The following is a 15,691-nucleotide window of genomic DNA, read 5'->3' as shown; positions in this document are numbered from 1 at the left end:
GCACAAATGACCTAAAGGCCAAACAGAAAGAGGTAGCAACATCGCTCAGAGCAATGATTAGGAAGGCAAGCAGTACATTTCCAAACACTAGAATCACTGTTTCCACAATATTGCCGAGAACAGACTTCAACAACAACACAATTCATGAGATAAATGCCAGCATAGCAACAGAATGCGAATCAAACCACAACGTACACCTGGCCCAACACCCCACCCTCGATGAGGAATGTCTTTACGACCACGTCCACATCCAAAGGCAAAAAATATCGATCTTTGCTAAAGCCCTGAAGGACGTCGCTTTTAACCGGGTCCATACCCAGACTCCAAGAGGACCCCCCCCCCGACCACCAGAGATCAGCGGGGTACATATCAGGAACACTACAAAGACCACCACCACACCAACCGAGACCGGAGAGGATCCCCATGCAAAACAACATTATCAGACCTGCACCACTCCTGTCCCACAGGGGAATAGGACCGCTACCAGCCAGACAGAGGGAGAGATGCACAGGACGTACGCAATACCTCAGACAGAAACAATCCATTAAGAGACAATAAGCAGATGTGCAGCAGCATCTACTTCCGCCTTATGGATCAAGGACTAATTAATAGAAAGAACTGTAACCAAATTGTATTAACTTTTGTAGACAACTGGGGTGATCTTTTTTTTCCCCACACTTAGACACGACAAACACGTACCACTCTTTAACCTATCATAGAAAAAGATAAAACTTAACATGAAATCCTTATATATTTCGACCTGGAATATCCAAGGTCTACGCTCTTCACTGCGAGAAGTGAAGAGTAGGACCCCAGAGTTCATAGAGGAAACTAAAGATCTAGATATTATCATTTTACAGGAAACTTGGTATAAAGGAAAAGGACACACCGGCTGTCCCCAAGGGTACACTGAGCTAGTGGTCCCCTCCAATAAATTACCAAGTGTAACCCAAGGCAGAGACTCCGGAGGCATACTGATCTGGTTTAAAACAGAACTTAAGAATTACATCAAATTTATAAAAAAGGGCGAAAACCATATGTGGCTCAAACTTGAGAGGGAGATTATCTCAAACACCCAAGATGTTTACATTTGCGCACTTTATATCCCTCCAATCGATTCCCCGTACTACAAAGAGGACACCTTCTCCAACATGGAGGGGGAAATTATCCAATACCAGGCCCAGGGGAACGTGTTGATCTGTGGGGACCTCAATTCAAGAACGGGCGAAGAACCAGACTTCACCAATAATCAGGGAAACAATTACGTATTCGGGAATAACCACTTTGACATCCCTTCCCTTCCATACAGGCATAACTGCGACAAGCAGTCAAATACCAACGGTAAACAGCTACTACAGCTCTGTCGAAACCTGGGTCTGTACATTGTCAATGGTAGGTTCATAGGAGACCTCCTAGGAAGATCGACCTACTGCTCACCTCTTGGCTGCAGCACAGTAGACTATATGATTACAGACTTGGACCCATCCTCTTTCAGAGCATTCACAGTCAAACCACAAACAACACTGTCAGATCACAGTCAAATTACTATGTTTCTCAAAAAGACAGAAACAAACAACATAGAAACACAACCCAGTAAACTGTACAACACCAAAAAATCGTACAGATGGGCCAAAAACGACACGGAAAAATACCAGAAAACAATTAGCAATGCATCAACTCAAGCTCTCTTAGACACCTTTCTGGATAACATATACACTCACAATAAAGAAGGCGTAAACCGGGCAGTTAGTAAACTAAACAATATTTTTGATAATTTGGCAACAAATGCAAACTTGAAAGCTCGCAAGAACAAACCCAAAACAAAAAACTATGAAAAATGGTTTGACCATGATTGCCATAACATGAGGAAAAAACTTAGAAAACTATCAAACCAAAAACACAGACATCCAGAAAACGAGGAATTACGCCTTACTTATTGTCAGACGCTAACACAATACAGAAACACACTCAGGACCAAAAAAGAGCAATTTATTAAGAATACACTCAGCTCCATGGAGGAATCCATTGAGTCGAATTGTTTCTGGGACAACTTGAAAACACTACACAAAAAACAACACGACGATTTGTCCATTCAAAATGGGGACACATGGGTAAACCACTTTGAAAAATTATACCAGAAAAACACACTAGGACCAGAGCAACACCAAATACGCAAAAAACTTGAAAAGCTTGAAATGGCCATAAAAGATAACCAAAACCCGCTAGACGCCATAATAACAGAAAAAGAACTTCTTGAAAAACTCAAGGACCTGCGACCAGGAAAAGCTTGCGGGACAGACGGCATACTAAACGAGATGATTAAACACGCAGACGACAAACTGAAACTGGCTATCCTAAAACTCTTCAACTTGGTTCTGAGTGTCGGTTATTTCCCTGACATCTGGAACAAAGGACTCATAACACCCATATACAAAAGTGGGGACAAAATCGACCCAAACAACTATCGAGGCATCTGTGTAAACAGTAACCTGGGGAAGGTATTCTGTAGCATCATAAACAAAAGACTTATAAACTTCCTTGAAGAGCACAATGTCTTGAGTAAAAGCCAAATTGGATTCCTGCCAAACTATAGAACATCCGATCATATCTTCACCCTACAGACCCTAATTGACAAACACGTTCACCATAACAAAAGCAAAATCTACGCATGCTTTGTAGATTTCCAGAAGGCTTTCGACTCCATCTGGCATGACGGTTTATTCCTGAAACTTATCGAAAGCGGGGTAGGAGGGAAAACATATGATGTAATTAAATCAATGTATACAAACAATAAATGTGCAGTTAAAATTGGAGACAAACAAACAAAATACTTCCCACAGGGGCGGGGGGTGACGCAGGGCTCGCCAATCTCACCGACACTCTTTAATATTTACATTAATGGATTGGCAAAACTACTTGAACAATCTACAGCACCCGGCCTCACCCTATATGAATCCAAGGTTAAATTCCTCCTCTATGCCGACGACCTGGTTCTGCTGTCACCAACTAAGGAGGGTCTACAGCAGAACCTGGACCTGCTGGAGTCGTACTGCCAGACTTGGGCCCTGACAATAAATCCCCAAAAAACCAAAGTCCTTGTGTTCCAGCAAAGATCCAAACAACATGGACCCACAATAAATTTCACAGTAGGAACAACCAAAATTGAACAAACCACTCACTACACATACTTGGGCTTAAAAATCAGTTCTACGGGAAACTTCAAACTGGCTGTGAATGAACTGAAAGAGAAAGCAAGAAGGGCTTTCTATGCCATCAAAAAATCAATCCAAATAGAAATCCCAATTAGCATTTGGCTCAAAATTTTCAAATCAGTAATTGAACCAATTGCACTCTATGGCAGTGAGGTCTGGGGACCACTAACACAACAAGATTTTGCAAAATGGGACAAACACCCAATTGAGATCCTACATGCGGAATTCTGTAAAAGTATCCTCCGGACTCAAAGGAAAACAGTAAACAACGCATGCAGGGCGGAACTAGGCCAATACCCATTAATAATCACTATCCAAAAAAGAGCCACCAAATTTTGGAATCACCTACAAATGAGCAACCCCCAATGCTATCACTACGACGCCCTGAAATGCCAAGAGCTGACCATAAAGAAGAATACCCTCAGTCAACTAGTCCTGGGACTCAGTGAAGTAACTAATAACAATACTAACAATAACCAGCCCCAGGACAGTGACAGGGTAACACAAAGAATTCGACCCAACACAATCGTCGCTAAGCAAAAGGAAAAATATCTGTCATATTGGGCAGAAACAACAAAAACCCAAAGCAAACTCAATTGCTACTTGGCCCTAAACAGACAATACAACATAGCTGATTACCTGACCATGGTAAAGGATAACAAACTGAGAAGAACCTTGACAAGGTACAGACTTAGCGAACATAGCCTAGCGATCGAAAAAGGCAGACACAGGCAGACCAGGCTGCCAAGAGAAGACAGGATATGCTCTCACTGCAGTCAGGGAGTAGTTGAGACAGAGATGCACTTCCTCACAGCCTGTGGAAAATATCAGGGCATCAGAGAGAATTTCTATCAAAAATTCTCACAAATATGCCCTGAATTCAGAAATCTGACTGACAACCAAAAACTCCCATTCCTACTGGGGGAGGAGAGAAGCTGTGTAACACTGGCGGCACACTATGTTACAGCTTGCCATGAACAGAGGGACAACCAGTAAACTAAGACAAGAGTATATATAAACAAGGCGAAAATATATTTATAAACTCAGGGATATACCTGTTTATACACTGTATGAATGGAACCGCGTTTATGTGTTCAACCATAAATGTATTTTGATGCTTTGGCAACATAAGATGTACCTTATCATGCCAATAAAGCGATTTGTATTGTATTGTATTGTATGCAGTTCTGGTCGCCACACTACAGGAAGGATGTGATCGCTTTGGAGAGGGTGCAGAGGAGATTCACCAGGATGCTACCAGGGCTGGAGCGCTTCAGCTATGAAGAGAGACTGGGCAGATTGGGTTTGTTTTCCTTGGAGCAGAGGAGGCTGAGGGGGGACATGATTGAGGTGTACAAAATTATGAGGGGCATAGATAGGATGGATACTGAGCAGCTTTTTCCCTTAGTAGAAGGGTCAATAACTAGGGGGCATAGATTCAAGGTAAAGGGCGGGAGGTTTAGAGGGGATTTGAGAAAGAACTTTTTCACCCAGAGGGTGGTTGGAGTCTGGAACTCACTGCCTGAAAGGGTTGTGGAGGCAGGAACCCTCACAACATTTAAGAAGCATTTGGATGAGCACTTGAAATGCCATAGCATACAAGGCTACGGACCAAATGCTGGAATATGGGATTAGATTAGACAGGGCTTGATGGCCGGCGCGGACACGATGGGCCGAAGGGCCTCTATCCGTGCTGCATAACTCTATGACTCTATGACACTGACCCCCCCCACACACACGCTGACCCCCCCCCACACACACAGACCCCCCAGACACACACACTGACCCCCCCAGACACACACACTGACCCCCCCAGACACACACACTGACCCCCCCAGACACACACACTGACCCCCCCAGACACACACACTGACCCCCCCAGACACACACACTGACCCCCCCAGACACACACACTGACCCCCCCCAGACACACACACTGACCCCCCCAGACACACACACTGACCCCCCCAGACACACACACTGACCCCCCCAGACACACACACTGACCCCCCCAGACACACACTGACCCCCCCAGACACACACACTGACCCCCCAGACACACACACTGACCCCCCAGACACACACACTGACCCCCCCCCACACACACACTGACCCCCCCCCACACACACACTGACCCACACACACTCACACTGACCCCCCCACACACACACTGACCCCCCCCCACACACACACTGACCCCCCCGCACACACACACTGAACCCAACACACACACTGAACCCAACACACACACACTGAACCCAACACACACACTGAACCCAACACACACTCACTGACCCCCACACACACTGACCCCCCAGCACACACTGACCCCCCAGCGCACACACACTGACCCCCCAGCACACACACACTGACCCCCGCACACACACACTGACCCCCGCACACACACACACTGACCCCCGCACACACACACACTGACCCCCGCACACACACACACTGACCCCCGCACACACACACTGACCCCCGCACACACACACTGACCCCCGCACACACACACTGACCCCCGCACACACACACTGACCCCCGCACACACACACACTGACCCCCGCACACACACACACTGACCCCCGCACACACACACTGACCCCCGCGCACACACACACTGACCCCCGCGCACACACACACTGACCCCCGCGCACACACACACTGACCCCCGCGCACACACACACTGACCCCCGCGCACACACACACTGACCCCCGCGCACACACACACTGACCCCCGCGCACACACACACTGACCCCCGCGCACACACACACTGACCCCCGCGCACACACACACTGACCCCCGCGCACACACACACTGACCCCCGCGCACACACACACTGACCCCCGCGCACACACACACTGACCCCCGCGCACACACACACTGACCCCCGCACACACACACACTGACCCCCGCACACACACACACTGACCCCCGCACACACACACACTGACCCCCGCACACACACACACTGACCCCCGCACACACACACACTGACCCCCGCACACACACACACTGACCCCCGCACACACACACACTGACCCCCGCACACACACACACTGACCCCCGCACACACACACACTGACCCCCGCACACACACACACTGACCCCCGCACACACACTGACCCCCGCACACACACACACACACTGACCCCCGCACACACACACACACACTGACCCCCGCACACACACACACACACTGACCCCCGCACACACACACACTGACCCCCACACACACACACACTGACCCCCACACACACACACACTGACCCCCACACACACACACACTGACCCCCACACACACACACACTGACCCCCCACACACACACACACTGACCCCCACACACACACACACTGACCCCCACACACATTCTGACCCCCCCACACACACACTGACCCCCCCAGCACACACTGACCCCCCCAGCACACACTGACCCCCCCAGCACACACTGACCCCCCCAAGCACACACACTGAACCCCCCGACACACACACACTGAACCCCCCAACACACACACACTGAACCCCCCCCACACACACACAATACAATACAAATCGCTTTATTGGCATGATAAGGTACATCTTATGTTGCCAAAGCATCAAAATACATTTATGGTTGAACACATAAACGCGGTTCCATTCATACAGTGTATAAACAGGTATATCCCTGAGTTTATAAATATACATTCGCCTTGTTTATATATACTCTTGTCTTAGTTTACTGGTTGTCCCTCTGTTCATGGCAAGCTGTACCATAGTGTGCCGCCAGTGTTACACAGCTTCTCTCCTCCCCCAGTAGGAATGGGAGTTTTTGGTTGTCAGTCAGATTTCTGAATTCAGGGCATATTTGTGAGAATTTTTGGTAGAAATTCTCTCTGATGCCCTGATATTTTCCACAGGCTGTGAGGAAGTGCATCTCTGTCTCAACTACTCCCTGACTGCAGTGAGAGCATATCCTGTCTTCTCTTGGCAGCCTGGTCTGCCTGTGTCTGCCTTTTTCGATCGCTAGGCTATGTTCGCTAAGTCCCACACACACACTGACCCCCCCCCACACACACTGACCCCACCACACACACACTGACCCCCCCACACACACACTGAACCCGCCACACACTGAACCCCCCCCACACACACACTGACCCCCCCCACACACACACACTGACCCCCCCCCACACACACACACTGACCCCCCCCCACACACACACACACTGACCCCCCCCACACACACACACTGACCCCCCCCCACACACACTGACCCCCCCACACACACACACTGACCCCCCCCACACACACACACTGACCCCCCCACACACACACACACTGACCCCCCCACACACACACACTGACCCCCCCCACACACACACACTGACCCCCCCCCACACACACACACACACACACTGACCCCACACACACACACACGCACACTGACCCCCCCCCACACACGCACACTGACCCCCCCCCACACACACCCTCCACACAGACACCCCCCACACAGACACCCCCCACACACACTGATCCACCCCCACACACACTGATCCCCCCACACACACTGACCGCCCCCCACACACTGACCGCTCCCCACACACACACACTGACCCCCCCACACACACACTGACCCCCCCACACACTGACCCCCCCCACACACACACACTGACCCCCCCCACACACACTGACCCCCCCCACACACACACACTGACCCCCCCCACACACACACACTGACCCCCCCCACACACACACACTGACCCCCCACACACACACACTGACCCCCCACACACACACACTGACCCCCCCCACACACACTGACCCCCCCACACACACACACTGACCCCCCCCACACACACTGAACCCCCCCACACACACACTGAACCCCCCCCCACACACACACTGAACCCCCCCACACACACACTGAACCCACCACACACACACTGACCCCCCACCACACACTGACCCCCCCCACACACTGACCCCCCCCACACACACACTGAACCCCCCCACACACACACTGAACCCCCCCACAACACACACTGAACCCCCCCACACACACACTGAACCCCCCCACACACACACTGAACCCCCCCACACACACACTGAACCCCCCCACACACACACTGAACCCCCCCACACACACACTGAACCCCCCCACACACACACACACTGACCCCCCCACACACACACTCACTGACCCCCCCACACACACTCACTGACCCCCCCACACACACACACCTGACCCCCCCACACACACTCACTGACCCCCCCCACACACACTGACCCCCCCACACACACACTCACTGACCCCCCCACACACACACTCACTGACCCCCCCACACACACTCACTGACCCCCCCACACACACTGACCCCCCCCCACACACACACACTCACTGACCCCCCCCACACACACACTCACTGACCCCCACACACACACTGACCCCCCCCACACACACACACTCACTGACCCCCCCACACACACACTCACTGACCCCACACACACACTGACCCCCCCCACACACACATTCACTGACCCCCACACACACACACTCACTGACCCCCCCCACACACACACTCACTGACCCCCCCACACACACACTCACTGACCCCCCCCACACACACACTCACTGACCCCCCCCACACACACTCACTGACCCCCCCACACACACACTCACTGACCCCCCCACACACACACTCACTGACCCCCCCACACACACACTCACTGACCCCCCCACACACACACACACTGACCCCCCCCACACACACACACTGACCCCCCCACACACACTGACCCCCCCCACACACACACTCACTGACCCCCCCCACACACACACACACTGACCCCCCCCACACACACACTGACCCCCCCCACACACACTGACCCCCCCCACACACACACTCACTGACCCCCCCCCACACACACACTGACCCCCCCACACACACTGACCCCCCCCACACACACACTCACTGACCCCCCCCACACACACACACACTGACCCCCCCACACACACACTGACCCCCCACACACACTGACCCCCCCCACACACACACTCACTGACCCCCCCCCCACACACACACTGACCCCCCCACACACACACTGACCCCCCCCCCCACACACACACTCACTGACCCCCCCACACACACACTGACCCCCCCACACACACTGACCCCCCCCCCACACACACACACTGACCCCCCCACACACACACTCACTGACCCCCCCCACACACACACACTGACCCCCCCACACACACACTCACTGACCCCCCCACACACACTGACCCCCCCACACACACACACTGACCCCCCCCACACACACACACACTGACCCCCCCCCACACACAGACCCCCCCCCACACACAGACCCCCCCCCCACACACACTCACTGACCCCCCCACACACACACACTGACCCCCCCCACACACACACACACTGACACCCCCCACACACACTCACTGACCCCCCCACACACACTCACTGACCCCCCCACACACACACACACACTGACCCCCCCCACACACTGACCCCCCCACACACACTGACCCCCCCCCACACACACAGACCCCCCCCACACACACACTCACTGACCCCCCCCACACACACACTCACTGACCCCCCCCACACACACACTCACTGACCCCCCCCACACACACTCACTGACCCCCCCCACACACAAACACACACTCACTGACCCCCCCCACACACAAACACACACTCACTGACCCCCCACACACACACACTCACTGACCCCCCACACACACACTGACCCCCCACACACACACTGACCCCCCCACACACACTGACCCCCCCCACACACACTCACTGACCCCCCCCACACACACACACCACTGACCCCCCCCACACACACTCACTGACCCCCCACACACACACACTCACTGACCCCCCACACACACACTGACCCCCCCACACACACTGACCCCCCCCACACACACTCACTGACCCCCCCCCACACACACACACTGACCCCCCCACACTCACTGACCCCCCCCACACACACACTCACTGACCCCCCCCACACACACTCACTGACCCCCCCCCCCACAACACACACTCACTGACCCCCCCCCACACACACACACACTCACTGACCCCCCCCACACACACACTCACTGACCCCCCCCACACACACACTCACTGACCCCCCCCACACACACACTCACTGACCCCCCCACACACACACTCACTGACCCCCCCCACACACACACTCACTGACCCCCCCCCACACACACACTCACTGACCCCCCCCACACACACACTCACTGACCCCCCCCACACACACACTCACTGACCCCCCCCACACACACACTCACTGACCCCCCCACACACACACTCACTGACCCCCCCCCACACACACACTCACTGACCCCCCCCCCACACACACACTCACTGACCCCCCCCACACACACACTCACTGACCCCCCCCCACACACACACTCACTGACCCCCCCCACACACACACTCACTGACCCCCCCCACACACACACTCACTGACCCCCCCACACACACACTCACTGACCCCCCCCACACACACACTCACTGACCCCCCCCCACACACACACTCACTGACCCCCCCCCACACACACACTCACTGACCCCCCCACACACACACTCACTGACCCCCCCCCACACACACACTCACTGACCCCCCCCACACACACACTCACTGACCCCCCCCACACACACACTCACTGACCCCCCCCACACACACACTCACTGACCCCCCCCACACACACACTCACTGACCCCCCCACACACACACTCACTGACCCCACACACACACTGACCCCCCCACACACACTGACCCCCCCCACACACACTGACCCCCCCACACACACACTGACCCCCCCCCCACACACACACTCACTGACCCCCCCACACACACTCACTGACCCCCCCCACACACACACTCACTGACCCCCCCCACACACAAACACACACTCACTGACCCCCCCCACACACAAACACTCTCACTGACCCCCCCCACACACACTCACCTGACCCCCCACACACACACACACACACCCACACTGACCCGACCACCCCCCACACACACACACTGACCACACACACTCTCTCTCTCTCACTCACAGATGTCGCCCTCAGTCACTGAATCGTCCTCCATGGCGGGAGCGAAGCCCTTTTCCAGTCCCGGCACCAGTCCCGCCTCCCGCCCAGCCCGGCCCACCGCGGGCGGAGCCTCCACTCGACTCGGCTCCCGGGCGGGCCTACTGACGCGGGGAGGAGCTACAGGCCGGCACCGGGGCCTCAGCTACAGGCCGGCACCGGGGCCTCGCCTGAGTGCACGGGATACAGCCAGCAACCGGCCGAGCCTAAACCCCGACCCCGCCGAGCCTGAACCTCCTCCTGAACCCTGGGGCCTGACAGACAGACTTGCATTCCTCCAGCGCCTTTCACCACCTCAGCGCGTCTCGAAGCGCTTTACAGCTAATGCAGTATTTGTGAAGTGAGAAGTGCAGTCACTGTTGTAATGTGGGAAACGCGGCAGCCAATTTGCGCACAGCAAGCTCCCACAAACAGCAATATGATAATAACCAGATCATCTGGTTTAGTGATGTTGATTGAGGGATAAATATTGGCCCAGGAGACCGGGGAGAACTCCCCCTGCTCTTCCTCAAAATAGTGCCCGTGGGATCTTTTACGTTCACCTGAGAGCAGACGGGGCCTCAGTTTAACATCTCATTCAAAAGAAGGCACCTCCGACAGTGCAGCACTCCCTCAGCACTGCACTGGAGTGTCAGCCTAGATTTATGTGCTCAAGTCCCTGGCACTCCTGACACCACGGAGCCTGAACCCCACTCCTGATACTGTGAGGCCTAAACTCCACTCCTGAGACTGTGTGTCGTGTATTGATTGCGAGTTTGACACCAGTCAATACGGTAATGTAATGTGCGAGTTTAACACCAGTAAATACGGTAATGTAATGTGCGAGTTTAACACCAGTAAATACGGTAATGTAATGTGCATTGCATTATGGGACTTACCCGGGAAAGCAGCAGTCAGCCATTTTACCAATAAAGTAAAGATCACCATTATAAGCCTGCCTGCCTGACTCTGATTTAATTCGACGTATCTACATGCTTGATTGAACGCATTAAAGCATAGATACAACATTGGCGACGAGGATAACGACCGGAATCATTTTTAGAGATGTAGTTGCCCAAGTTTTAGTTAGGTAGGATGGAGAAGACCGGCATTCAAAATTTTGCATGTTTCGCCGAGCCAGCCACGTTGGGTCCAAGATGGACGAGGTGGTTAATGTCTTTTGAGCTTTATGCCGATGGCAAAGGACTCATTATCGACGATACCTCTACAGCTGCCACGAAGCAGAGGAGAAGAGCTCTACTTCTACACCTAGCAGGACCAGATATCCAGGATATCTTTTCGACTCTACCGGACACAGGAGAGCCAGCAGACTACACGGCGGCGGTTAGTGCTTTGAATCACTACTTCGTGCCCCAGGTCAACGCAGCATTTGCTAGACAGACTTTTCATAAGTTGCCCCAGAAGGCAGGTGAGACTGTGCAACAATTTGCTACTCGCTTGCAGCAGGCTGCTAAAGACTGTGCTTTTGGGGGGGATGCGGATAATCAAATAAGAGACGCTATCCTGAGTAGGTGCACGTCAGCCTATGTGCGGAGGAAATTGCTAGAGGAAGGGTATGGTCTAACGCTCGCCCGCACATTACAATTGGCCTCACAATGTGAAAACGTCGAGGAGCAGATGTCAGCCATGTCATGTACAGAGAAGGCGGAGACAGATACTGTTCGTCGTGTTACACAGAAAAGAGGGTATTATGCGAAAAGCTCGACAGAGAAACCAAAAGGAAATGGCGATAGGAACGAAAGGAAATGTTACAGATGTGGACACACAGACCAGATGGGCAGAGATCCGAAATGCCCAGCACGCGGACAAACGTGTCATAAGTGCAAGGGAAAGGATCATTTCTCCAAAGTGTGCCGCACAAAGGGTGCAAAGAAACACAATGTGAACAATGTAGAGGAACTAAATAACTGCATTTGCTGTTACTGGAAATAACGTGACAGAGAGTATTCTGCCCTTGCAGCACGTTCCTATGCAGAGCTAGACAGGTAGCTAACAACTTGATATCTTCCCATAAAAATCACAAGGCTTGACTTTTCTTGTAAACTTTACTGAAAGATTCTTATTGTGAAACTGGAATACAATACAGAAATGGAAGCACACATTAGTACACAAGCACATAACTGATATGCATACACAAATTTCGGTAAGCCTGAGCAACACAGTACATTTGGCATGTAAATTACCAAAACACGTGGAAACACAGCTTACTGTGAATATACATTTAGCAAACTGAAAGGCATTCTCTTACATTCACTTTAAATTAGCCCTGTACATAGTGCATCAAAATACAGCTACAAGTTAACCAGCTAGACAGAGAGAGCGAGGTTTGCTTACAGAGAAAGGTAACAAACTAAACATTTTCTGCAAAATATAGTGTACACTAATCATCTATAACATTCTCAAGTACTTACAGACAAATAGCGTCCAAGGCCGGAGCGTAACAAGAAAATAACTGCCAGACCATGTGTTGAGCTGCAGGTCTTGTGCTATACAGTTTACTTTACTGCGCTTTACTGCACTTGCTAGGTACCAAATATCCACTAGGTGGCAGCACACAATGGAAATCGACCCAAATTACTCAAACCCCTGAATTAACTGGAAAACTAACATAAATTCCTAAAGGAAGGCAACACAGAGAGACTTACCTTTTGTGTGGGGGGAGTAAACCTGAGAATGTTAATTGATTCGGGTGCAACTAATAATGTGATAGATGAGAATACATGGGAAGGATTAAAGTCAGAACACATTAAGTGTCAGTCACATGTCCCTAAGACAGAGAGAAAGTTATTCTCTTACGCTTCTAGCCGACCACTGTCAGTTAAAGGTGTATTCACATGTGGGATTACAATAGGTAAGAGAACTGAGCAGGCGGAGTTCATTGTGGTTAAAGGGCATGGAGAGCCGTTGCTAGGGAGGGAGACAGCCATGAAACTGGGAGTTTTAAAAATAGGCGCAGATGTCTCAGCTGTGGTAGATGTAAGACAGCTACTAGAATAGCAGTATCCAAAGGTGTTCCAGGGAGTAGGAAGGCTGAACACAAAACAGATCAGTTTGTATATCGACCCACAAGTGAAGCCTGTGGCCCAGCCACTCAGGCATATACCATTCAACTTAAGGGGGCAGTAGAGGCCAAAATAAAACAATTGAGGGACATGGACATTATCGAACCTGTAACTGGTCCTACCCCATGGGTAAATCTGTAAATCCTGTGGTTATTGTACCAAAAGCGGATAAGGATGTAAGGTTATGCCTAGACATGAGACGAGCAAACCAGGCAATAGTGAGGGAACGATATCCAATCCCCACCGTTGATGAGATACTCCAAGGTATGAACGGCTCGACAGTGTTTAGTAAGCTAGACCTGAAATGGGGTTATCACCAGCTAGAACTGACCCCTGAGTCACGAGAAATCACAATGTTTGCAGTACATAACGGAGTATACAAGTACAAGAGGCTGATATTCGGTGTATCTTCAGCTAGTGAGCAATACCAGCACGAGATAGCTAATGCCTTAGCTGGAATAGAGGGTGTTGAAAACATCTCAGACGACATTATCGTGCATGCACACGACCAGGAAATGCACGATAGACGCCTGCACGCTGTCATGACCAGACTAATGGAAAGTGGATTGACACTAAACTCAGAGAAGTGCCAATTCAACATGGACCGATTGATTTTCATGGGAATCCTGTTGTCTGAAAAGGGCATCGGACCAACAGCAGAGAGAGTGCGAGCGGTGGCAGAAGCTCGGGAACCAGAGAATGCTACAGAGGTGAGGAGTTTCTTGGGGCTCGTTGGGTACAGTAGCAGATTCATCCCGCAGTTTGCAACGCTATCAGAGCCACTGCGACGCCTGACGAGAAAAGACACACCATTTAAATTTGGATCACAACAGAGACAGTCATTCAGTGCACTCAAGGAAGAGTTGGCCAGAGCCGGCACTTTAGCATATTTTGATAAGGACGCACCAACCAAGGTGATAGCAGATGCCAGTCCTGTAGGTTTAGGCGCAGTACTAGTTCAGGACCAACAGGGACAAGAGGTGCCAATATGCTATGTAAGTCGTAGTTTAACAGACTGTGAGAGGAAATACTCTCAAACAGAGAGAGAGGCCTTAGCTCTTGTATGGGCTTGTGAGAGGCTGCATCCATATGTGTATGGCCGAAAATTTAACTTGGTAACTGACCATAAGCCATTACAAGTGATATACGGCCCACACTCTAAACCCTGTGCCCATATAGAGAGATGGGTACTTAGATTACAGCCGTACGATTTTAAGGTGATACACATTCCAGGCAAGCAAAACATTGCAGACCCACTGTCACGATTGCTGGGGGAGACAGCAAAA

The 15,691-nt window shown here is 51.9% G+C and overlaps 1 protein-coding gene across 2 annotated transcripts in view; it reads right to left on the bottom strand.

Annotated features, from left to right (window-relative positions):
* Positions 1 to 11,477, bottom strand: part of ankdd1a (ankyrin repeat and death domain containing 1A) — a 162,493-nt gene extending 151,016 nt beyond the window's left edge. The window contains exon 1 of one of the 2 annotated variants that reach the window (XM_085968938.1): positions 11,308 to 11,477. In XM_085968938.1, coding sequence (XP_085825064.1) covers positions 11,308 to 11,341 — 34 coding nt within the window. In that variant the 5' untranslated portion in view covers positions 11,342 to 11,477. The remainder of the gene's footprint in view (positions 1 to 11,307) is intronic. The other variant, XM_085968937.1, reaches the window with a different exon arrangement.
* Between the last annotated feature and the right edge of the window lie 4,214 nt (positions 11,478 to 15,691).

The sequence above is a fragment of the Somniosus microcephalus genome, chromosome 27, assembly GCF_052327205.1.
Source record: "Somniosus microcephalus isolate GS21.2 chromosome 27, FLI_Smic_1.0, whole genome shotgun sequence".
Lineage (NCBI taxonomy): Eukaryota > Metazoa > Chordata > Chondrichthyes > Squaliformes > Somniosidae > Somniosus > Somniosus microcephalus.
The sequence above is the reverse complement of the archived record's forward strand: the minus strand, read 5'-3'. Positions and strand labels throughout refer to the sequence as shown.